This window comes from Sinohyriopsis cumingii, chromosome 13 (genome assembly GCF_028554795.1).
Source record: "Sinohyriopsis cumingii isolate HCF-2022 chromosome 13, ASM2855479v2, whole genome shotgun sequence".
Lineage (NCBI taxonomy): Eukaryota > Metazoa > Mollusca > Bivalvia > Unionida > Unionidae > Sinohyriopsis > Sinohyriopsis cumingii.
The window spans coordinates 39,888,713-39,915,673 of NC_142973.1; the positions used below are offsets into that span (position 1 = coordinate 39,888,713).

General features: G+C 35.4%; 1 protein-coding gene across 1 annotated transcript in view; it reads right to left on the minus strand.

Moving 5' to 3' along the window:
• The window catches only part of LOC149785260 (uncharacterized), a 63,296-nt gene that overhangs the window by 27,603 nt on the left and 8,732 nt on the right, over positions 1-26,961 (minus strand). The window contains exons 3-9 of the mRNA XM_089979107.1: positions 24,984-26,914; positions 23,217-23,332; positions 13,921-14,098; positions 11,470-11,498; positions 4,900-4,933; positions 1,928-1,959; positions 619-696 (exon numbers count right to left, since the gene is read on the minus strand). Coding sequence (XP_089835233.1) covers positions 619-696; positions 1,928-1,959; positions 4,900-4,933; positions 11,470-11,498; positions 13,921-14,098; positions 23,217-23,332; positions 24,984-26,914 — 2,398 coding nt within the window. The remainder of the gene's footprint in view (positions 1-618; positions 697-1,927; positions 1,960-4,899; positions 4,934-11,469; positions 11,499-13,920; positions 14,099-23,216; positions 23,333-24,983; positions 26,915-26,961) is intronic.

Below are 26,961 nucleotides of genomic sequence, written 5' to 3' on the forward strand. Positions count from 1 at the left end.
GCTCCAAATATCTTTAGAAGTCATTGTCATTATCACTATAATCAGCCACATGAACCACAGTGAGAATCAGCCATTTTGGAGTTCAGGTAGCTCCTATTTTAAACAAGCATCTGCAAAACTTTCTTGATGCAAGGTTTACACTACAACAGAATACTGTTCCAGGGTTCAATGTGCCACTAAAATCATAAAAGCTTATCCAACCACTAAATTTACAAAGGACTGTGGGTATTATCACTCTAATAATATGGAAAAACCTGAATGCCAAAAGGCATCTTGGACACAAAAGAAGTAATTTTTCCAAATGCAATTTGAACTGTGACCAATAAACAATGGTATTCAAGACAAAGAGTGTGTCTAAAAATGAACATGGGCTAATGATGTGGGGTCTGTAATCTTTGTGTTCTAGAAGTTCTGGAACTTTCCATCTTATTATGCTTGTCTGAATTAGAAAACTCCATCCTCCCAATGGAATTTTCTAATTTCGATGAGTATAATTCTGTCCTGGAAAAGGAATAGTAACAGGCAATGTATTACTTCTGTGAAAATGAGTATTGTAAGCATGTGTGTGTTTCTACAGAATTTTAGCATGGTGCATTTAGCTGTCTCTTGAATAAATACCTCGTAACTGTTTCTGTCATCCGTAGTAGTGGTCAGCAAAACATCTGCCATGAGACCTCTTCTACGACCTCTATTCCTCTGCAATATATCAAGATGAAAAGAAACCAAGCAAATTACTCCAGTGTTTTACCAAATGGAACAGCAAAGGTCAAGATTCATACTTAAGTTAACTTAATTATTACGCATTTATATACAATGCTTAATTCCTAAATACATGCAATAATATCCCTTGTATTTTTACCAAACTAACCTTTTTCAGGGTTCAATGTTTTCTCCAGGATACACTAATGCATGAATCTCCCCCCACCACCACCACCACCATTTAAATTCAATAACCAACCCACTAAAAAAATAAGTGAGAATGCAAAGATTGCTTAGTTAATTTGCCATAAGCTTAATTCATTCATTAAGATTAACAAAGCTCAATCTGATCATACAAATGCCTGACATCAAGATCAACTACTATTATAAAGCATTTACCAAGCTACTTTTGCAGCTGAGCAATAAGATGCTTTCAATTACCTAGTTATTATATGCGTTTTACCAAATGCACTTGGCAAAATTTTACAATGGAGGACATGTCTTCAATATTTGATGGTAATGTTTTCACTGTTACATGCAATTCTAATGCATCTGTCATTACACAATCCTCGCTGTATATATGCCTATGATAAATATACTGCTGTATTCATTAAAACTTATTTATAATGCACACATTTGTTGAAATACACTCTATATTCCACTCACAGATACTATCCTCAAATAAAATGGCCTCCATTAATAACTGCAAACCCTCCCTTACAAATACACAAAAGGGGGAATTCCACCATGTGAAATTCCTGGAAATAGCACTGATGGTTTGGACTGAACTGCGATCCAAACCTTTAGGCATTTAGGACAGTATGTACATGAAAAGTTCATACAGCAAATGATGCAGAGGACTTTCAAACATCTTTGGGTAGAATAATAATGTAGAATTATAATGAGGCTGTTGATGATAATAAAGTCAGAAAAGTCATTCCACATAAGACAGAAAATAAGGGCAGTCCATCATAATGTCGTGACTATCAAGAGGGCATAACAACTGAACCCCCCCCCGCTTATTATACAATTTACACTATACTTGTACTTCTTTACTCTCTTAATTTCTCCAAGCAAACTGCGCAGACCCAAATCTGCCAGACTGGTACATATTATACTGGCATATCTGGGTCTGTGTGGTTTGCCATGAGACAACTTTTAAGCGTGTACATACTGCTGAACCCACTTATTGGAGCACTTATAGGTTTTAATAAGGTTGTATACTTACAGAATACATAGCTTGCACCAGATGTGGAAGAACTAAAAAAATAAAATATGGCTTTTAAAAGAGAATTCTCTCATCTGTGTGAATAAGTACTGACAACTGTTAAACAACTTGAGCTCTCTTCCATGTCATGGACCATACATGAATTCATAAGCATGTTTAAAAGAAAAATGATGATGTAAGCAACCTATATTCTTATCTATTCGTTTTTTCTGAAAAATAAATCTTTACCCCAAGGAGTATTCCTGACTCCACATGAAACACAAGCACATACATTATACCATCACACCCTTTCTATCTTTAAACCTAATTAGCAGACACCATTGTTGTCATCATTATCAACACCACTCTTTAATTATGACAATCAAATCTAGATGTGATTATCATTTGAATGGTATTATACATGAAGATAATGACCGCATTTATCTCGGGCATCATAGATTCCAATGGCAGTCAGTGACATACACTTTAGTCTGGTTTACATTCATGTTTACAAAGGTTTAAATAAAGGTCAGTGGTGTTCAAATCAGTTTTTGTGATGCGGTCATTCACAGTTGTGTCGAACACATATTTTTCCTAACATTTTTTATAATAAACCATTATCATTATCATTAAATTATGATCATAATTTCTTATGAACAATAAATATTCACTATGTGAATAGATTTTGTCCATTTGCATGAGAATTTGTGGGAAGGGGATTTCTAAGTCTGAGACATTATCTTGACAAGATCTGTAAATCGATCTCCTAGATTAGATTCAGGTACAAAGCTGGCAAACAGTGTCTCAGCACATGTAACTTTATCCACATCTGAATGAGCTCTTTAGTAATCCAACCATAATCACTGAATCTCATTAATCCTTTTGGAATTACTTCTGGTCACACACAGTATAATCCATCTCAACAAGCTTCAAACACTAAAGTCAACCCACCCTGCCGCCATAAAAAAGGGATATTACTGGGCAATTGTTTTATGCTGCTTGAAATCAGTAAACATATTGTCTTGGTCTGCTTAAGCCAGTTCACAGTCACATGATCACAGGTAGTATGTATTACCATAAATATACAACACTGGAACTAAAGTGTGGAAAATAATGTATCAAATGTAATTTTTCAATAATGATTCTGGTCGAGTGGTCTAAAACGCTTACCATTACGGATCACTGCCATCTCACCTCTGTCTGCGTGAGTTCGAGTCTCAGGCTCGGCTAACATTAGTACGTGAGAAAGCCTGCCAGTAGCTTCTCGTGGGTCGGTGGTTCTTCCTGGAGTTTTCCAGGGTTCTTCCTCCACCAATTATACTGTCTGCCATGTATAGCCTATGTTGTGCTGCAAAATGGTGTTAAACACCACAACAACAATGATTCTGCACATGCAGCAGATTTCTGTGAGTAATGGGAGACACCCCTCAAATAAGGAGAAACACCCTCTTGTTTTGGAGGTTTGCATGTATGAACACTTGATAAAGAATACCCCCTCCATTTCTTACAGAGTTTTCATTCCTAAAGATCAACAAAGTTATTTGATAAATCAATGTCATTTATATAATTTCTATACTCTGGTAATAAAACATTTGCTGTTACATGTATTTTTGTTTTTTCCACTGAAAATAAAAGAATTATAATGCATTTGATATTGTTTTAAGGCACATATCTCTGTACTAGTAGCTGTAATTTTCCACCCACTGATTAAAATTAGTATGCAGTGACAAAAAAAAGGGTCTAGTTACAATATAATGTATTCCAAGACTAGCATAACTAAATATGAAAGAAAGAAAAATAAATAATTCTAGTATATGAAGGGGATGATGGTACATAGTGAGGACAGAACACAGAGCAGATGAGTGGACATTTTGAGGAGTGGGATGGGGCACCATTTATTTTGTTCCTGCTGGAACACTGCATAACTGTTCTAAAGTAGTTGTTTTCACACCTGAGAATGGCAATATAATATCCATTCTGACTAGTTTCTTGTGTTTTCATTGCTCAAAGTGAATAGCATGAAGACCTAGATACCAGATCAGTGTGGCATACATTATAAATTATGTCATGAAGTTGCTTAATATTTTTCAGGCATGCTGCAACATGACAATAAAAGGAAATAATGTTTAAAGAGATTGTTCAGGCCATCTTTGGGGGAAACAGACCTAACTGTTTTTTACTGATCTGTTATGGAATGATACCAAATCAGCAGAACACTTATCTGTGCATGGAGCAAGAGCTTCGCCCATTAAGATGCCTAATGACTCAGTATCATTCCATATAGGATTAGCCACACACCATGGTAACTAATACCTTTCTGCTTAAGTAGGCAAGATTGAAATCATAGTATATCACAGTACAAACATTGAGCACGAAGTAATATTGAACCCAAATTTCAGTTCAATACAACTTAAGTAAAAGATTTACAAACTTAACACTGATGACCGATTCCACCACCTGAAAAGGAATATGTATCTCCTACCAATCAGAGGCAAGATAATACAAAAGTACTGATTATACTGATGGCTTAGTGGGTTGAAATAACGAAGATCAGATGGAAAAACACAACAGTGGATAAAGTGTCCTTTTAATTGTAAACATACTTCTCTAAACAATTTAATATTTTTAAATTTTCTTTATGTACCAAAAAGAATTTGTATTAATATTTCAAACATTATTTCAGGAATCAGTGATTACTATGATGTCCTTTTCTAAAGCATTTCCAACCATTGTTACAAGTACTGTCATCAGTGGAAAAATATCAAAGGGAGATAAATGTCAGGTAAGCTCATTTACCTAAATTTTTGTTGCTTCCCTTGACAAAAATAACTGACCTGAAAGTCCACTGGATCTATACTCTGCTACTGTTTTATTAAAACCGCTATTATTAATAAAACAAACTACATTTGGAAAATGAGAATGGATACAGCAAAAGCAGTGACACCAAACAAAAACAATTTAAAGTTAAGGAGGAAGTTTGATGATAATCTTACCAGAATGTGGTATCTCATACTCTATGTCATCCATCTGTAAAGACAAAGTGGCAGTGTGAAAATAAGACCACACAAAATGTACCTCAACCTAAGACAAGTATTAATGAAATGGATATCATATCTTTGCATCACATACAATGAACAATGAAACTGAGCAATAAGAACACTGTTTAGGGAAGTATATCAATGTTGGGCAAATTCACAACATTCTAAAACTAATCTATATGAAGATGAAGTCTGATTCTAAATCAAAACCTTGAAGAAAGAACTGGGTGAAGATTTATGTCAAGATTACTACTCACTAAATAACAACAATGAATAAAATGGCAAAGCCATGATATAACAAGCAAAGATTATCAGTTAACAGAAATCCAAATTTGGAGCTGCGTACTGAAGGTAAGCTAAAAGAAAAACTATTTGGAATTCATGCTGAAAAGACTCTCTGCAACTGAACAAGTTTAGTTCTGCATTAACCTGCAGAATTTAACTTTTACAATGGATAAATAATTATCAACCATTTTACTGTCATTAGTTTAGAATGCATTTTAATTCTTCCTGTTTTTGGTCTATATCAGAACAAATTGGGGAAACATACTGTACATATTTGCTTCAAACAGTACTGATGCAAATCTCTCAGCACAATGTGCTGGCACATTAACATCGATATTTTTTGCAACTGGAACCAACATATAAACAAGTATAAAAGATCAACAAACTTCAATCGAAATTTACTGCTAATAACTGCCCAAAATTCAACACTCTGAACCGAAATGGTTGCAATTTTAAGACAAGTTAGCTCACCACAATTCTGTATTAATAAAAGTAGTGAATAAACTATGTAAATCAGAAGAACAATACCATGGACCCAAACATCAAGACGTCATTTGCTTACATTAGAGCTGTTCTTTGTCAAAACATGTAGTTTACATAGCATCTGTCAAAATGCATGCCCTCCAATTATGTTAATGTACATTATAAATACTATGTAAATGTTATACTTAACATATTCACAGGAGTTCCTTTATCCACATGTCTCTGGGAATAGCATGTTATAACCACATTACCCAATAAAATAAAATAGAGAGAGTAAAGCTTGATGGACGTGTTTGTTTTGAATGATGTCATAAAAATATGAACCATTGTGTATTGTGTACATTCTTGTGGCCATGTAAAGCAATGTTTGCGTAGTTTGAAATAATAGCCTTTCATACTGCTGTTAAATCAAAATGAGTTCTATGTACATTTGTGGTGGTTGTTGTTTTTGTTGTAGGGTTTAACGCCACTTTTCAGCACACGATAGACTATACATGGCAGCCTGTATTAATGGTAGAGGAAAAACCCGGGAAAACCCCAGAAAGAACCACTGACCCACAAGAAGCTACTGGCAAGCTTTCTCACATACCCACATTAGCCGCATCCGAGACTCGAACCCACGCAGACAGAGGTGAGATTTGTGTGCGTGTGCGTGTGTGCAATAAAATGTATTAAAATTACAGCAATTTCATAAGTTATTTGGTCTCAAACAAATAGGAAATAAGAATTGTGTTTCTTAAGACATTATATGTCCTGAGACAAGTTGCTGATATATCAAAGGGCATAACCCTATGGCATCAACCAGGGGCAGGAATGCAACAAGAAGCAAGGGAAGTGTATGATACTGTCATACATTTCTAAATAGGGTGTAAAATTGGAAGAAACGAGTCTCTCGATGAGTCTGAACCCCTACTTTCCAAAACAAAAATTCCTGGACTTCAAGATAAGAGCTTTCCTTCTTTTTAAATGCTGAGTACTTAAACCATCTCTGATATTCTTGAGCGACAATATTAAATTTAGAACAAATCAGGCACTTTTATAAGACTTTTGGTGAAAACTCTGTGTTGATTTGACCAACAATATGTTCATTAAGCAGCCACATTTTGGGTCAGATTAGCATGGTTTTCATTCAGGGCCAACTTGATATCATAATCAGTCTTCTGGTGAAAATTATATACAGATATGATGTTATATATTTAAGAGGAGTAACAATAATAAGAGATTCACAATAGCTTCTATGGTGGACAGATCGACATCATATTTAGATATTTTGGTGAAATAAAAAATGTTAATATGACTTTCCAATAAGTAGGTATAGCAATAAGATTTACAAGATGGCCACCAAGGTGGCTGCAATGGATATTACACATTATTTTTTTTATCTAGGATCAACTTGACACCATAAGAAGTCTTCCAGTGAAAATCCGAACACTCCGCTGGCCTAGTGGTTAGAGCAGCTACCTTGGATGTGGGAGGTTGTGGGTTCGATCTCTGGCTGGGTCATACCAAAGACTAATAAAAATGGTACTAACAGCTGCCTTGCTTGGCGCTCAGCATTAGCAGGTTAGTGTTAGGACTGGTTGACCTGGTGTCAAGATAATGTGACTGGGCGGGACATCATGCTACATGTCTGCAGCATGATGCCCCAGTGCTAGACATCACTATAAACAGCCAAACTGCAGACATGGTAGCCATATGACTGAAAAACTATTAACGCTACGTAAAAATATCCAAATCACACACACATACACAAGTGAAAACCCAATGCTGACGTGACTTCCCATTTTTTGGGAGTAGAAAAAACTAAATTTTCAACATGGCTGCTGTGGTGGCTGTATTAGAGGTCAGATCACACACTTTTCATTTAGGACCAACTAGAGACCATAATAAGTATATTTCTGAAAGCCCCATGTTTCAATGATCATTCATTTTGGTGGAGTTGCAAGAACATGCTTTTCAGGATGGCCACAGTAGTGGCCATAACAGTTGACAGGACAGAACCAATTTCATTTAGGACCAATTAAGCACCATAATAAGCCCTATTCTATTTAGGAGTACTAGCTATAACAAGACTTTTAAGATGGCTGCCATGGTGGCCATATTGGACTTCAGATTGGCACCAATTTCAATTAGGAAAGACTATTCATGATAAGAAGTCTTTGTGTGAAAACCCTATGCTGATATGACCATTCATTTCAGCCCATCGCTGCAGTCATTATGGATACAATCAGAATCAATTAGTCCTGCGGATCAGACAACAAACATCTGACAATGGATATGGTGGCCATGTACAACTTCAGATCTGCAGCAATACAACTTAGGACCAGCAAAATATCAGTGAAAACAGCATGCTGATACAACTTTCCAGTCATGAGAAGAAGTTATAATATACTGACACAACGTTCCAGTCATTATACTATATTCAGAATGAGCCCAGTTGTAGCCATATATGATGTCTGCTTGAAACAATTTTCATTTAGAACCAACTAAAAATCGTATGAAGTTTACTGGTGAAAACTCAATGTCAATATGGCCTTCTATTCAGAAGAAGATGTTAAAAAATGATGTCAGTTTCTCCTTTGCTCTAATATGTATGTGCACATCAGTAACAAACATGACACAATGATGTACATGTAAGTAAATTAAGGAAGTTTTATGGAAAATATATGTTTGATTAATGTTCTTTTTTAATTTAAATATTGTGTAAGTTAAGGATACTGTTTGCCTCTAAAAACCCAACGTGAGGTTGGCTAATATTTAGTTAAATGAGTTATATATTTCAAAAATGATCTATTCTCATTACAAAATTATTATAACGCAAGTGCATCCCCGTTACAGTTCTCTACCCCCATGGTCACAGATGGAGGTATATGCAGTGCTGAGAGATGGGGAGTATGTGTCATTATCTTCCAAACATGAAGTGAATCATGTAAGGAGTTACTGGCCACAAGTGCAGTTTTGAAAGAAAAGGTGTTTTATATTTTATTCCAAATACTGAATAAATCTAAGAGAAGGATTCTAGGGCTATAATCCTCTCAAGTAATTACTGAACTAAAGGACTTATTCCGCTGCATATTTTAAGATCTCAATAAATAATTCAAATGTAAACCGTCTTATATACACCTGTCACAAACTGACTTAAAATTATTACTTTCTTTTTTTATGCATTAAATAAGTATAGATTCTTAGTATAACAAAGACATGAAAATATATTATCTGAAGTCAACTGTGCAAAAATGCACTATCCGAAGTTCACTGTAGGACACAAACTTAAACTTAAAGACCTAATAATGTTTCCTTTCTTAAATATTTCAACATGTTTTATGTTTTCTAATTACATGGTGTTTGTTTATGTAATCATAACATTATATATGTTTTTCTTATGTTATAAGTGTTGTCTGATGTTGTAAAGCGCTTAGAGCTTCTAAAGATAAGGTGCTTTTAAAAGCTCCTGCACTTTCATGATACCTGCAATGGGTCTGTATAAATGATCACATGCAAGGTAAAACTTTGGCAGTCAATGTTTATCTGTAGATTTACAGTATAAAATGTTACTGTGCTATTTTCATGAATAAATGTAGTATCAGGGAATAGGCTTTCTTTCTTTACAGTATTCCATTGTAACCTTAATAGTCTTAGGGTGACTGTTACAGTATTTATTTAATTCCAATTGACTGGGCTACTTTAGTTCCAACAGCTCCCAAAGCGGTTCTGCCTATTTGCAGATAATAGGTGTCATCAAAGGTAAAGTTACTGCAGAGTAATACCAGTTTTAATAAAGCTGTGGTACTCTGGTAAAATATACAATAATTCAAGCTAGAGTTCTAGCTTTAGAGGTTAAACCTTCAAGGTTAGATATGTTCTTGTAGAAGAGTCCTTGCTTTCCAGTTTTCGCTTAAATTTACCAAATTTAGCACAATAAAACTGAGATAAATGTTGGTATAAATGTTTACTCTCAAACAGAATCCAGAGGTCAAGTCTCACTTATTTTTTTCCTAGCATCCTAGAATGCTAGATCACACTCATCAGTCTTATTGAGTGTGTGCATGAATGCCAATCTGGCTTGTTTCTTTGAGGCTTCTCGAAAAGTGCTGTTCCATGCTCTGATCAATTTGGGACAATGTGTGAATCTCGGGCATAGGTTGATTTCCTCGAGCAATTTTCCATTTATGGCCACACTCTTGAAGGTAGTAAGAACCTTTTTTAATTTCACATATTTGGTAAGAAGTTTTCTTGCTTCTTTATAAAGCAGGATTGAATAGGAAGGTAATAGCAGATGTTGTAACTGGTTCTTCTAGTTTTCTCCTGTTGTTCATGATCTCATTTATTCTAATACCTGTATGTGTAGAAGAGCTAGACAGGAGTGCTGATGCACTCTCATATAGATTCACTGTTCTCTCAGTGGTTTTGGAATCTATCTGATTGATTTCATGCAGAGGGTCACCTTCACTTCTGACTGAATATAAACTTAAGGATGATGATGACTAAATGAATATGAAGGTGTTTCCTCCCATCTGTTGGGGTCTTCTAGTCACCCCTGTTCCATAACCAATCAGTTGAACAAATGAACAATTCTCTCTGATGAGTTACAATAGTAATGAATCTGGTTAGGGACCAGTGGTGACTAAACCACCCCAACAGGTGAGGGAGCAACACCACAACCATTCAATCATCTTCCTTCAGAAACAGGCAATAGATCTGTCTTGTAAAAATAGTGGAAAAAGTCCACAAGAAACATCTTCAGTTATCTTTGAGTTCCAAGACATAAGGTTGTTTAATAACTGATGAATCATGTAATTTATAGAGTACTGACACTTTTCCAGACAGGGTGCTATCTGCATTATGTAATTTATAGAGTACTGACACTTTTCCAGACAGGGTGCTATCTGCATTATGTAATTTATAGAGTACTGACACTTTTCCAGACAGGGTGCTATCTGCATTTTAAGAACAGGAAAGTCTCTTCAGTGCACACACTCTCTACAAAATAATTTTTTGATACATATTTTGGGCTACGGGTGAATGATATCAGTCTGATGTCAACACACACATGTGGAATGTTACCACATGCATTGTATCAAACCTATAAGGATTTACAACCTCGCTGCCTCCAAAGAGAGCATAAGACACCCTCAAGAGACCATGGAATCATTTGGGAGGGCACATGCTTGTCCTTCTAAAACAGGCTAGAGACAACACTATATTGCAAATTTCAGCTTGTAACTCCATTAGAAAGGAATGCAAGCCATAATACCCAAAAACAAAGTTTGTTATTACTGTGTCTCTACTCTACCCAAAAACGAAGTTTGTTATTACTGTGTCTCTACTCTCACTGAGCCCCTAAAATATGTGGTTGCAAAATAGAGGAATAGCTGGTGTACACCTTTAAAGCAATTTAATATACTGAATATATTGTCAGATATGTACCGTGTATACTTGCTTTATAAGATAAATCTTACTGCAAACTGCACAGTCCCAGATCTGTCATTGCATAATATGACAACAGATCTGGGTCTGTGCAGTTTGTTAGGAGTAATCAGAAGAACAAACAACAGATCCTGATCTGCAGACACACGCTGATACGGCAGAAAAGATCTTTGTTGTTTGAAATTTCATCCCACTTATAAACAAGTATATGTGGTATTATTTATTTATTGGATTGTGCAAAATAAGAAAAAGTTGCAGAGATTTTGATGTTTCCAGGCCAATACTGTCCACATTTTGTGATATGACATAATGCAATGTTTCAAATCTTACCATGTATCTGGGATCACCTGCTTCAACTCCTGGAAATAGACAAAATAATTTTGTATCACACTTAACTTATCAATTATGACGTTCATGTTTACATCATGCAAAATAAAAATGCAGTGACTCTTTTCAGTGTTTAGATCATATCTAAGGTTGATGTTTAATGTGTCAATGATGGTTATATCTAAATTTAAAAAATTCTTTAGTATGTATGAATGTTAGAATTTTCTTCTACATATCTTAATGACAGTTAATGGCACATTATCCTCCCATCTCACGATTATTATTCCTTTGTGTAGATAGCTGATAGCTTCATCCAGAAACCATTTTTCTTCCCTAAAAAAGACCTTGAACTCTGACCCTTTAACCCTTAAATCAATATACTTCTTCCTTACCCTAAGTGCAAGCCATCCACAATAACAATAAGTGCATGCCATCCACAATAAGTGCATGCCATGCACAAGAACTAAAGTGCATGCCATCCACAAAATCAACAAGTTTCTTCCTTGCACCAATTGCAAGCCATCCACTAAGTTTGATAGCTGTAGATAATGGAGAACTCCAGTTATTGTCTGGAAACCATTTTGTTTCTTACAGTATGAGTGACATTGACCTCTGGAGCCTGAAAACAATAAGGTCCTTCCTTACCCCAAGTGCAAGCTTTCTAAACAGTCTGGTTACTGCAGATGGCAGAGAACTCAAGTTACTGTGCATAAACCATTTTTTCTTCTATCAGTCCCAATGACCTCGACCTAAGACCTTTTGAACCTAAAAAAGATTCTTCATAATCCCAAGTGCAAGCAAGCCACATTTGGTAACTTTAGATAGTGAAACAACTAAAGTTATTTTGCAGGAACCAAATTAATAATAAATTAATTATAGATGTACAGACATCATAATATATGTTTTGCCTTACAGTGGGGATATAAAAACAATACACAAATGAAAACAGCTATTATATATATATATATATATATATATATATATATATATATATATATATATATATATATATATATATATATATATTATTTGCAATTAAATCTTCTATTTCCACAATTTTTTGATGTTTTAATTAAAGTTTTCTTTTGAAATATCTTACAAATCAGGCAATCTCCACATATCTATATATTTCTTCTGAATCTGTCAACAGGCAACAAAACTGTCTTTTTTCTATTTCAAAATAAGTAATATATGTTTGAAAAGATTTCTATATATGTTATGTGCTTCATATCTGATAAATCTGTGAGCAGAATTGTTTCTATTTTGATACATTATCCAATGAATTTTCTTCCATTCCACCTAGTATGTGAGAAAAATCTTAGGTTCCTTTCATGGCTAGATGTCACAGGCCAAAAATACTATTCACTTTTAATGTACAGGTCATACAGGTCATTTAGATGTTCAGTAATGACTATTTCAGTAATGGGTATACTTTTTAGAATGTAATTACATGTACCTTTTAATTGTGATTATACACTTTATTTGGAGCCCCATACATCCATATTCCTCTGAAAGTTCACTATACATGTCCCAAGAAACACATACAGCCAAAATCAATGTTGAAAGACATAGCCATTTTTGGACAGGGTCAGCATGAAAGCGTGATCTAGTATAAAGTGGATTGAATGTCGTGCAATGTGAGGTCATAGTGAAATTTGTAATAGCCTGTTATGTTATGACAGACCAGATGTCCTGTTGTCTTGACCCAGTTTTGCATCTGGCCACCACTGTCAAAGCAATCAATAATTTTTGTCTCAAACTTTTTTGACGACATTTAACAATGAGGACTGAACAGACTATATTAATGTAGTATTCAATTTTAGAACAACAATGAATATTTGAGTAAATGCATCTACATGACAACACTGACATCCACTTTAAATGGGACGGGGGTCTTTTTTATGTTAATCCTTTCTTACTCCCTGCAAGACCTTTTAAGAGTTCCACCATTAGTTATATAGGACTTCCCCAGCAGATTTTCACACATTTCCAACAGCCTATAAAAGAGACACCCTGTTTAATAATAATGGTCATACGGAATTTGGACATATGGTCATTGGGACTTTTTGACATAAGGACCATTGGTTATAGTAGTACATGCCTATTCTACCACATCCGAACTATTGTGCCCCTAGTCTCTGTGAACCATTCCATCCCATCCAGACTATTGCTCCCTGTCGTGAGATTCATTCCACCCTGATCGAACTATCACACCCTAGTCAATGTGATTCATTCCACCCCATCCAAACTATTGCACCCCTGGTCACTGTAATTCATTCCACTCCACCCAAACTAATGCACCCCTAGCAAAACCCATCCATTGGATTAAAATCAATTCTGCATACTGGTATGATAAGGCACACCAATAATGGATAAATACAATTATAATTTTTTAGACTAAATTGCAAGTCCTTTTTCCTGATAGTCTGTAATTTAAATTCCGCGTCAACATACGTCTGCCTGCATGCCTGGCTCGTCTATGAGGCGATGGATTTTCCCACTGCATTGTGTCAAGATTCAATCTTGGATGAGGTGGCCCACTCCATTGTGCAGGGGTGAAACCACTGGCTCCCAATGGTGGTAGAGTTTCCTGATGTTGAAGAGACATTGCAAACTCATGATCGAGTTCTTCCTAAAATAGATAAAAAGAAACATCTGCAAATATTTATAAAATAGCTGATATTGATGTACTCCTCTATATATTCAATTCTCCACAGCTGTGTAGGGACCTTTCCCATGCCTCATATTTTTAAAAATATTATTAATTTATTAATTGTTTACATGTAGGTTCATTTCGGTTTATTCTTTCACCTAACCCAATGTTCCTCAAGAATCCATTTTTAAAAAGACAGACCTAATGGCATTTCAAAGGAACACACTAAATGACATTTACTTAGCAGGTTCTTAAAATGAAGTTGTGTTGAGACACAAAGTTAAGATAACTGCTCTGAATGATAATGTGGAATGCTGTAAACCCAACTTATTCAAGGTCTCCTCAATATAAAGTTGCAGATCAAATGAGGAAATATGTGAGGGGATGGTCAAAGTAATTTTAATGCTTTAATACTTACCTGTTGCTATTGCCTAGCTTACTCTTTTTCCAGACAGAAAAATACCCTTAATGTATCATGAGAATTCATCATCCCACAGAGTGAACTGCATAAAGACTGTAAGCCCAGCAAGTAGTAAGCTTGCCCTGGCACACTAATATTACTTCATTTTCAAGGAAGTTGTTGTTGTAGGATTTAACGCCATTTTCAACACAAGATAGGCTATACATGGTAGCCAGTATAAATGGTGGACAAGAACCTGGGAATACCCCGGAAAGAACCACCGACCCATATTTTCAAGGAAGAAGCCTGAACTAGTGTGATATCAGTGTTGGGTGGAAGGTGGGAATCTGGCAATAGCAACAGGTAAGTTTTACATCACTAAAATTACATTTAACACAACCACCCCATAAATAACAACTACATTTTCATATCAAAGAATTATAACCCATTACTATTACACAGCTAAATTTGCTAGTTTGGATGGTGGCCCATTATTTCACAACTGGTGAAGAAAAACAATGGAACACTTACCCGTACTGTATTAGTTTATACTACTGCTGGATAGCATCAGCATGAACCACTTTTTCAGCAATGACTATTGGCCCAAAATGAAAATATTCCTTAGCTTAAAGGATGTAACAAGTGAAGGTCCAAGGAGAAGGTAGTGTGAAATTGCCAAAATATGGCTTTCATCACAAAGTTATGTCCATGAGGTAGCAATGGCTCAAACCTCACGTACTTAAATTATCATGAAAGAAAGGTCTCTTTCAGTGAAGGATTGATAAGCTGTCTTGATAGTTATAGTAATCCACCTCAAAATGGTAGAAACTTATTTGTCAGCTGAGCCATTGGGGGAAGGAAAAAAGACACTTATTACCTTTTCATCTCCATTTTGCAGCTGCCAAATAAAAATGTAAAGTTCAGAATGCACATAAAAATCTATCTTTATCACACCTAGTATGGATACAAATGAGACTGGAAATCCCAACAGGAGTGAAGTAATCAATGGAAGCTGGTTCTTTGCTAGGAAACCCGGCTGGCAAATTAGAGAAATGGAGTTAATAATACCCATTAAACTGTATAGGTCCAGGTTCTATTGATAAGGGATGAAGTTCACTCCATTGTTTTGTGCTGAGGAGAGCAAGTAAATGTCTTGAAGGGTAAAGTTCTCAAAAGCTTTACTCAAGGGTTCAAAGGTTTTTTAGTTTGAGACCTGAAGATTACAAGTAAGACACTGGTATTTGCAGCCCAAATTACATGATTTGCTCTAAGTTAGCATCTACACCCAATGACCAGGCCCTTCGAAAATTTGAGTGCGTTGAGTAAGGCTGCCCTACAGCAGCACAAGAAAAGAAAATGTAGCAATAATTCTTTTAAAAAAGGAAGAGAAGAAATCAGACACTGTACTTATTAAGACAAAATTGATGCAATTCCTACTGCACCAGTCACAAAAGATTCCCCACTTGGCATCATAGACCCTTGATGTAGATCATCTCCTGGACTGAATGATACACTTGGCATCTTTGTTCAAAAACTTGTAGTGACCAAAAGAGATCATTTGAAATGAGCTAAACATAAAGATGGAAAATATGTGGTCTTTTATGTATAAGAGAGCCCTTGTGCTGTGACATAAGGTCCCTCCTCTTGGGGGAAACATTACGGGCTGGTCTGCCATCAGAACAAGAAAAATGTTGGGCCGTGATCATTAGAGCCATAGAAGTGCTATCATAATAAGCTAAGCAGTGGATTTCCTGAATGTTAAGTACTTGTGGGATCATGATGATGGGTGGGAAGGCATAAACGAACAGACAACCCCACATCTAGCTCAATGTGTCCACTGCAAAGGCCTTCTGTTTGGGGACCGGGGAAATGTAAATGTAGAGCTTGTCGTTTAGCCTCATCTCAAACATCCTAAGGGTTTCCCTAGGAATCTAAACAGGGAATCTGCAATGGATTGGTGCAGAGACCATTCTGTCAGCACTATATTTTGCTTCTTGGACAGACTCTCCACCAAAATATTTATTTTGCTAAGAATCTAGTTAACTTTGAGGTTCCAAAGCAGAGGTTCCAAACCTCCATGCAGAGAGATGAGGCAAGTGAGCCTCCATCACCTCAGGTAGCTACCAAACAACATGTTTTTGGGGAAAGAAAGAAATAGACGAGCTGACAACATGGTCTTGGCTATCAGCACCATCAACAGTCAGGATCGTGTCAACTCTGTCCCTCAGGATAGGCAGGAGGATGGGTGTTCCATGGGGCTTTTCTAAGAAATCATGTCCCCACTCCCTACTCAGACACTGCTGCAATGAAAACGGTAGTTAAAAAAAATTAGCACAAACTTCTCAGTAAGTTTATTTGTAAATGTGTGATGTGACTGCATGGACCATTTTTTTACACTGCTAATTTAAACAATAAGAATTCACCTTCTGGGCGTCACTGAATTAAAGAATAAAAAACAATCACTGATGCTTTACAATAAATGATCAGGGAAGCTAAGTTTAGGTCAGGATAAAAGTAATTAAAACAACCAATAGCTCAGATGTTTTAATACAAGTTGACATCAACTGCACTTGTACAAGTATTTGAGACGAATAAGTAGAAAAACACTAGCATGGTAAGAATACAAAAAATAAAATAGTAATAATAAGGAATACTATCCTATATTGACTTGAATGATTGAATAAGTGTTCCACACTAAATACCGTATATGCGCATGTATAAGCCCGTTCGCGTATAAGCAGACCCCCCCAAACTGAATTGGTAAAACTGTTATAAAGTGCATGACCCGCGTATAAGCCGACCCATAATTTTTAGACTACCAGTACATCAATAGATGCACAAAGTGAGCTCTGAATACATTTATTTAGGCAAATCACATTATCAAATAAAGTGAAAGTAAGAAAACTAATTTATATATTGAAATAAAAACAATTCTAAAGTGTTAAGTCTTAATGAAAATTTAATTAATCCTCATTCTAAAATCATGAATTATAAAAGTTCTATCACTTTTAGAATCCTTCAAAATCTGGCTCTGTATCAGACTCGCCAAACTCAGCTTCTGTTACGGGCGTGCTTTCAACATATAAGTCGTCACTGTCATCATGGTCATCCGATAGTGTGTCGTTCTCCTCGTCATTGTCGGATTGAAATATAGCATCATCCTCTGTTCCATCCATGGCACTGCTGATACAGCACTTCCTGAATGATTTTGCAATCATTTCTGATGGAACTGAGTCCCACGCTTCTTTTACCCACTTGGCGACCAAATCGATGTCCGGCCTCAGTAAATTCCTGTCTTTTGTCATTTTCACAGCCCCTGAACAAACCCATTCTGCCCAGATCTTTCGTAACTTGTCCTTAAAAAGGTTTGTTACGGCAAACATCAAGAGGTTGTAACATTGACTTTAAACCTCCTGGTATCACAGCCAGTGTTGTTTTCATTTTCTTTGCGGCCTTTTTTACTTCATCGGTCTTGTGTGCACGAAACATATCCCATACAAGCATTGAAGGTTTCTGAAGAATTGCACCTGGTCTCTTGTTCCATACTTTCTCCAACCATTCAACTGTTCCACTTTCGTCCATCCATCCCTTTTGCTGTGCACAAACAATGACACCAGCAGGAAATTTCATGCTTTTCAGCAGCATCTTCCTTTTAAAAATGATGACAGGAGGCAGCTTTGATCCATCAGCTAAACAGGCCAATACAACCGTGAAATGCGTTTTTTCATGGCCGGTCGTTTTTATCACAATAGATTTCTCACCAACAGTACTGACTGTTTTATTGCTTGGTAAGTCAAAGGTCATCGGCGTCTCATCCATATTTCCAATTTCTGATAGTTCTAATGAGCACTCCTTTCTGCGTTTAATGATGAACTGCTGAAATGATTCAATTTTTTCTTCCAAGTCTTTTGGTAGCTTTTGTGTATATTGTTTTACAATTATTCATGCTGACTCGTATATTGCCCTGTTATTTACCCTTCCTAAAGGTGCACGCAACAAACCCCTATGGAGCCTCTCGCTACTGTTCCTTTAAGACTATCGTACATGTATTTCTACTCTCAATCAAAATGTTTGTATCATAATCCTTTTATTTTTTACGTAGATTCTTTTCATATTTACAATGAAATAAGCTAGCGTGCATTTGTACGATACCGTAGAGTTTTATGACTACTAATTAGCTGAGGGTTAAATAGTTGACTGTAGATTACTAATATGGCGGTTCTTTTGGAAAATACACGTACCACCGTGGCTCAAATAACACGTAAGGCTGCATTTTCTGGTGGATGGACATCTGTCAAATAGACGTCAAGTACGTTAAAACATGTTTTTCATTCATTATCCTACCACTTAAGTTTGAAAAAAAATATTTGTTTCACTTCACGACAGCACAAATCTTATGAGCCATGTGGCATCATTAGGCATGTGATCTCATCTTCGGCGATCAACAGAAACAATAAATATTGGAAATCGAGGGAAAAAAGCGTTAAAAATTTCAGACTTGGACCTTGGCCCGCAGAGAAGCCGACCCCCCCCTTCTTCCAGGCCTTATTTTTTTCCTACATTTTTCGGCTTATATGCGAGTATATACGGTATACAGTGCACATCAATCATAATGAGTGATGTGTGACCTCATAACAGCAACAGTCAGAACAGTGAAACATCCAGTCAAAGATTCTATAAAAAAAAGAACCAAGATGCATATCAATTAGAGATAGGATACTCAATACCTACCTGAGCTACAAAGAAAATACAATAATTGTCAATGCTAATATACTCTAAACCCTTATGAGGCATGTGCGTAACCTAAATGCAAGGTTACAAAACAAGTAACCACAGTTTTGTCAGACATTAAGCTTGTTCTGTGTGAGAATAATACTATAACTGAGGGTAATATATCGCCCAAAAATTCTGTACATAACAAAAAATAATGCAAGCTCGAACTGCGGGCAATTTTCGGTGAAGCATGTGAACCATAATGGCTCGAAGAAAAAGAATGACGATTAGTGTGCATATGCAAGATTACAGTGGGTTTGGATTTTTGATCTTCCTGGAGTTACAATGGGGGAAATGATTTCTTATAACACATTTCAGCATATTTTTCCATCTGGAAAAAGAGTACATTATGCACAGCAACAGGGTATGTATTACTGATATTAAACCAACAATTCTTTACAAATTAATTCCAAAAAAAACATAGGGAATAAAATTAATAAACATGGGGACAACTCATGACAAGAATGTCTTGGAATATTGGAAATAAAAACTCTGGAAATAAGGTATCATCAGCATGAAGCTGCATATACTAAATCTGGTTTAAATCTAACAAGCTTTGGTAAAGTTATAGAAACCAAAAGTCTGAAGATTGCCAATCAGGGGACACTCCTATAAATGATGTCATGGGCTGCTAAACTCATTCAAGGATTCATCAATATAAAGCCAAATCTGGTTGCAATCCAACAAAGCTTTGTTAAATTTATGCTGCAGAAACCAAAGAGAAAGAATAGAAAACAAGGGGGCATAATTCATGTAAATGTAAAAATGGAATAAGCATGAAATATATCAATCAAGATCTTGTTAATCTAAAGCTGCATTCCAAATTTGGTTGAATTCCAAGACACCAGGGTACAAATATGCTGCAGAAATGAAGTCAAAAGAATGGGCACTCATGGGGTTTAACACCTCAAATAAAAATATGGAGGAATATTACAAATCAAATTCATTAAATGTCTCATCAATATAGATACTGCTTTAAAAAAATTTGGTTGAATGTAGAGTTCAGCTGTGGAAACAAAAGGAGAATGGACAATTAGAAGCCATAGCACTACGAAATGACAACACAGAATCGAACACTTTCAAAGTTATATTAAAATTAAATAAAATTGAAGTATAAGGGTTTCTTATTACATATCTTTTTTTCACAGTTAAATGAAAGCAAAAAGTCCTTGCAATTAATTTTTGTCATAATTACTTTCTCTCTGCCCTCAAATTCTAATATTTTTATATCTTCAGGCCCCTTCAGTACCACAGGATTTATTTATTTCATTTATTCCATATATTCATTTTAACACATTTTAAATAGACTAAGTAAATCGAATTTAGTCCAATTAAAATCACATCATGTGATGGAGAAAACTATGTTATTTGTTTAAAATACTAAAAAGGAACTAATGTATACATGAGCCATTATGTGTGATTTCACATTGGTAAGCAATATTAAAAATAAAGTGCTCTTATTATTTGAGATTCATTATTTATTTTAAACTATTTGTACATATAAGCATCAAATTCCATATTTTCACTGACTGATTAAGTCAACTGAAAAATGATTTAAACTAATCATGAACAGCCACTGCTTCACAATTGTTGTCCACACAATAATCAATTTTCAAACTTTATGACTTCATGAATTCTATAACATTCAACATGTTTTATGCCTGCCTTAGTTGAGTTTAACTGAGCTATTGTTGATAACAGTTATTTTTTCCCAAAATTTTACCTTGAACAGTTCAAAACATGCCGATTTCTTGTACTCACTATTACTTTTCTTGAAGTCATATCATTTCTGATTTTCGACTGATTTTCATGAATGTCATGGGAAATGTTCATTTGTAAATTTATGCATAGTAGATGAATTCTGTGTATGAAAACAAATTTTTATATGAAATAACCAATATCCTGGGTTATCAAGAACCCTATATATTCTCATTACATGTATTAAGTTTATATTTTGTAGACCTGTCAAGTGGGCAGCAAACAATGGATACAAAGCAAAGCATGAATCGTTGAAAGTGAAGCATAAATCATTAACGACTTTAAAAAACTAGAACTATTTCAGTGTGTGTGATTTAGATTTTTAATGTAGCTTTAAAAACATTTCAGTCATATCGCTATGATGTCTACAGTATGGCAGTTTATAGTAATGTCTAGCACTGGGGCATCCTGCCGCAGACATATATCATCATGTCCCACCCAGTCACATAGTGTTGTTCCAATTATCGATTATAATTGATCATCAGTTGGTTGAGCAAACCAATAAGATAATCGACTGAAACTCCATAATTGATTATGTGTAAAGGGAGACTACATTTTAGTTGTATGCAAAGCACAAAGGTTAGTAAAACTCCCAGCCACTAAAGCTGACCTGAAATTTATTAATTCCCTTCACAACTACAAATATAAAACCATATGATATTTCATAGGTGCAAAATTTCATAATTAGGTACATAGAGCCATTATTACATGATCAAGTTCTTAAATAATCGAGTTAATAAATTTAAACACATTTTGATGATTTGTTTCAGTTTAAATGCAACATTAATTGTAGTATTTGTAAACAATGACAAACAAGAAAACCATGTCCTTCTACACTTAAAATTATAGACACATCACATATGAATGAAAGGATTTTGGTGGATTATAGCAGTTGCATATGACTTATCAACCATAAAAAGTTGCGTTCATTTAACAAAGATGTAGAACAAACATAACACACAACACAATAGACAAAAATGTAATATTATTATCAGGTTAAAGTATACATGTCAATAAAAGAGATTACTCATGTACATTTACTAACATCTTGAACTTTTGATCAAAGATATAACTGGATAACAAACAAAACTTTGCCCTTAGTAACCGATTATAATCGATTATCAGTTGGTTAAGTGGAACCGATTATCGATTATGAATTTCTGACCGATTCCCATCACTGCAGTCACATTATCCTGACACCAGGCTGACCAATCCTAAAACTAACCTTTCCATGCTGAGCACATATCGAGGAAGCTGTTAATACCATTTTTTTTTACTCAGCCGGGACACAAAAGTACAACCTCCCCCATCTGAGGGTGATGCTCTAACAACTTAGGCCACTAGAGCAGTGAACTATTTCAGATTTGAAAAATAAATGACAATTCAGTATTCAAATAATCAGGCCCTATCTGCAATATTTCCTAAACAATTCCTATTGGTATAAGCAATGGAGATACCTTGAAAACAACAATAAAGAAACCACATGCCTGACATTAACTGCTTTAATTCATTTATTTTCATCAGAATCAAATTATTTAGTTCCTAGATTCATGGATCGGGGCATGGGTCACCTCACATTTGAACAGAAAGATCATTGTTGGCTTGGTCTTTAAATCTGTGCGTATTTTGAAACAAAATCCATGAAAAATGTTTAAATCATAACTTGCTTTTGAAGTGACATTTATTTCAAGCAACCCCAAGTTGGTAAAAATGGGGGAATTTTCTGAAGATAGTAGGAATCTGTCACTCTTTTCACACAATTTTTCTACAAATTAGCATGGATATGACAACTGTACATTTTAGAATATATCTTGCAAGTGCTCCATATATTGCATGCTAAATCGGGCAATTTCAAGTCATCATCTACAATAACAGTCTCCTGCTATCAATCAATGTATATTTGCAATTGTGCACTATAATGGCAATTACAGATGTTCATGGATCAATCAACCTATTTCTTACAATTCATAAGATCAACAAAGAAAAATAATAGTCCAAGATGCTAGTGCTGGTCATGCATGAGATGTCAGATGTAAAAAAGAAAATCAGTCTCAGACAATGGTCTACTGAAATGTTCAAGAACTTTGAACTTTAATTTATACATAACCTTCAGTCGTTATAGTTTTATCAAGTGAATATTTTGGTAAACATTTATACTGCCACTACCTGAAGATGTCTGGCTAGATCTTCATCCCTGTCTTCCTGTGTCACTGCCCTCACAGCAGAGTCTGTCTCTGGTGTCAAATCCACACAAATAGGGTTATTGGGGCCACCCAGGCTTCCTGTCAGATAAATGACATTAAACATGTTAAATTTCTGCCAATTGTTGCAATTCAAATAATTCAAGTTAAGACTGTTTATTCTTTTTACCTGCCATGGGCTGAAATTGTATATGATATTCCTGAGTGATAAGATATTCAAATCAGCCACTGTGTCAGTTATAGTGGCTGTAATATTAGCACTGTTTTTACACAGAACAACTAACCACCAACATGGGACCTGATATATCATAGGCAGGGTCATGTAGTGTTGTTCGAGTATCGATTGTAATCTATCATCAGCTGGTAAAGTGAACCAATAAGATAATCGTTTGTGAAACTCCATAATCGATTGTGCGTAAACTAAACATGGTTTCCAATTCATTAAAGTTATCTGAATTATTTATTCCCTTCAAAACTTACAAATATAAAACCATACCATATTTTGTAGGTGCAAACTTTCATAACTGAAACATATAGTCATGATTGCATGATTAAACTGTAAAATTGTTGAGTTAATAAATGTAAACAAATTTTGACGGTTTGTTTCAGTTTAAAATCCTTTGTAGTATTCATAAATAATGACAAAAACAAAAACCATGTCCTTCTATACTTTAAATTATAGAGACATCACATGTGAATGAAAGTTGTTGTTGTTGTAGGGTTTAAAGCCATTTTTCAGCACACGATAGGCTATACATGGCGGCCAGTATTAATGGTGGAGGAAGAACCCGGGAAATCCCCGGAAAGAACCACCAACCCTTGAGAAGCAACTGGCAAGCTTTCTCACATATCCACATTGGCAGAATCTGAGACTCGATCCCATGCAGACAGAGGTGAGATGGCAGTGATCCGCAACGGAGAGCGCTTTAGACCACTCAGCCACTCATGAATGAAAGGTTTGGGGGATTACAACAGTATTTCAGTTACATAAGGCTGATCAGCCATAAAATGTTGCTTTCATTTAAGAACGTTGCAGAACAAAAATAAGGCAATTGAAATATATGTAATAATTTTATCAGGTGAAAGTTAAGTGTCATTAAAAGAGAATACTCCTGTAGACCTACTAACAGTTTGAACTCTTAAAGAAAGACATAACTGTAGAACAAATAAAAACTAAAATTTGCTCTTAGTAACCTATTATAATCGATTATTAGTTGGTTAAGTGGAACTGATTATCGATTATGAAATTCTGACCAATTTCTATCACAAGAGTCATGGATCCCATTATACTGTATTGTCAATTTATATGTGTTACATACCCAGAATAATGCAGCCTTAAGTACAACATGATAAACTTGCATGGTTTCCTTGAAAAGGGTTGCAGTAAGTTTGAGGTGTACATTAAACGATGGTTTTGAATTTTGACACTAAATAAAATTCTTAAATTCTTAACAAAAATACATAAAGATATTTCAGTACAGTATACAAATGATTATATTGAGATAATGGGTAAATTTTCAAACTATGCCATGCAGTACATTCTGGAGACAGCAACTGATCTAAAACTTATTATGGCATTCATTCTGATAGTTAATTCCCCAGGAAAGCCTTGTATATTGTTTGTACACTCAATAACGTGACACATTTTATTAAAAATCAAATCGAAAGAAAAGGGAGCAGCAGTTATAGCAACAGAAGGACAACCTAAATGGCTGTAGATAAAGAAAAGTACCTGGTGAAGTAATTCTGACAGGATTCCTGTGGATAACTGTTGACGTCCTTGTTCTTTTAGGTGACTGATCTAACATTTCTGACTGTCCAGCATTTTTCTTCTTTTTCTTTGACCTCGATGTGTTTTTGAATACACTTGGCGAGTTTCTTTGAAGACAGGATTTAATCTGAAACTTAGCTGAAGATGTTGGATCCTCTCTTATAGAGTATGCTTTGTTTTGAGAAAATGAGGTTTTCTGATAATTGCTCTCTTCAACTGAATTTGTGTTCCAAGAAACAGAACTTCCTTCTGCTGCATTCTGAAAAACAGATGATACACCGACAGGTGAGGGACTATTCCATGGTTTAGCAGGTGATGAAACATTTGTTGAACACTTACTGGATGATAAATTTTTAGCATTGGGTGAACGCTCCTGCGGCTCCATATCAGACTGTGAACTATGACTTTGATTACAATCTGAACAATTCATGTCCTTTCCTGACCGGTTATGACTTGATATTTCTTCTGATGTTGAGGCATGAACTCTATCAACACCCGGCTTTAGCCGAGACATATGAAGTCTTATCAATGCCTCCTTCTTGTCTGGAGAATATTTTGAAGAATATACATCCTGCCCTTTTAAGCCAATACTCAATACGCTTTTTGATTTTTTGGTACAAGAAGTAAGTGGTCTACTAAGCAGACATTTGTTTGGAGAACTAGGTAAGGGTTTCTGTTCTGAGCAGTGTTTGCCTGCTGATGTCTTTATGGTAGCAGAGGTGTGACCAATTAAACTTGGAGAAGTTTGTCGTTTTGAGCTTAAACCACTGTTTATAATTCCATTATTTGATACATTTGATGAAGTAAACAATGTCCTTTTGACGGCATGATTAGGTACGGCTGTATTGTTATATTTTATACCACTCTCTATAATTCCATTGTTTGATACATCTGATGAAGAAGACAATGTCATTTTGTCAGTATGATCAAGTGAGGCTGTATTGTTACATTTTATTCCACTCTTTTCCGACTGATGCGTTAACCCTGAGGCAGACGACAAAATAGCTCTCAAGGATGTATCATCAGACTGGTCTGAGTCAGACCCACAAGACTCTGAATCAGAGAGCCATTTGAGCCAATGAACTGAACTTTTTTGAACTTTTGAAGTCCCTGGTTTTATACTTGAATGTAAAGTATGACTGTTTGATGAAATTCTTATTGCTTCACCTGTCTCATGTTCCTCTGCATTAAGCATCGCTTGCCCATCTTCAGAAAATAATGGTTTTGCCTCGCTGAATTTAGTTGTCAAATTTTTCTTATCATCATTGAGACAATCAGCTTTAAGTTTTCCATTTTTATTAAAAACATAGTCAGATACACTTTTCCTCATTTGCATAGAATTTGAGAGACCTGACTCTTTGGTTGACAAGTACTGCTTTTTTTTTTCCTCAGCAGCAGAGAAAACCTTGGGTCTTTTCTGAGACATTTCGAAAAAGTCTGTTTTATGAGCTTTTCTCTTTTTCTTATACTCAACATTAAAATCTCTATCACTTTTCTGAGATGCCGATGATGAGCATAGTAGGTGCTTGGCAGAAACAAAGCCACTTAAGGGTGACAATGATTTAGCTTTTACAGGGGAAATATGTGATTGGTGACTTGTGGAAGAAAAAGCGTCACTTCTGTGAGATTGTGAATGACTTTGCCATGCTCCACCATAAGATTCTTTCAGGTTGAAAACATTTATATTCTCTTTCTTATCTGTTGAGGCTGTGCTATTCAAGGAATGATCAGATAACAGACGTGACCTCTTTTGCACACAAAAATCACTATTTCTGTCTGAGTGATCCAAATTAACAGGACGCTTAGCACCAACTGAAACATGTCCAGGTTCTTGTTCTGAATTACTGGAGATAAAGTGTTGCTGTCTGGATGCAAACTTGGCAAATACTGGGCTGTAAGGAAAAAGGAGAAAGGTTATAAATGTTATAAGTATAAACAT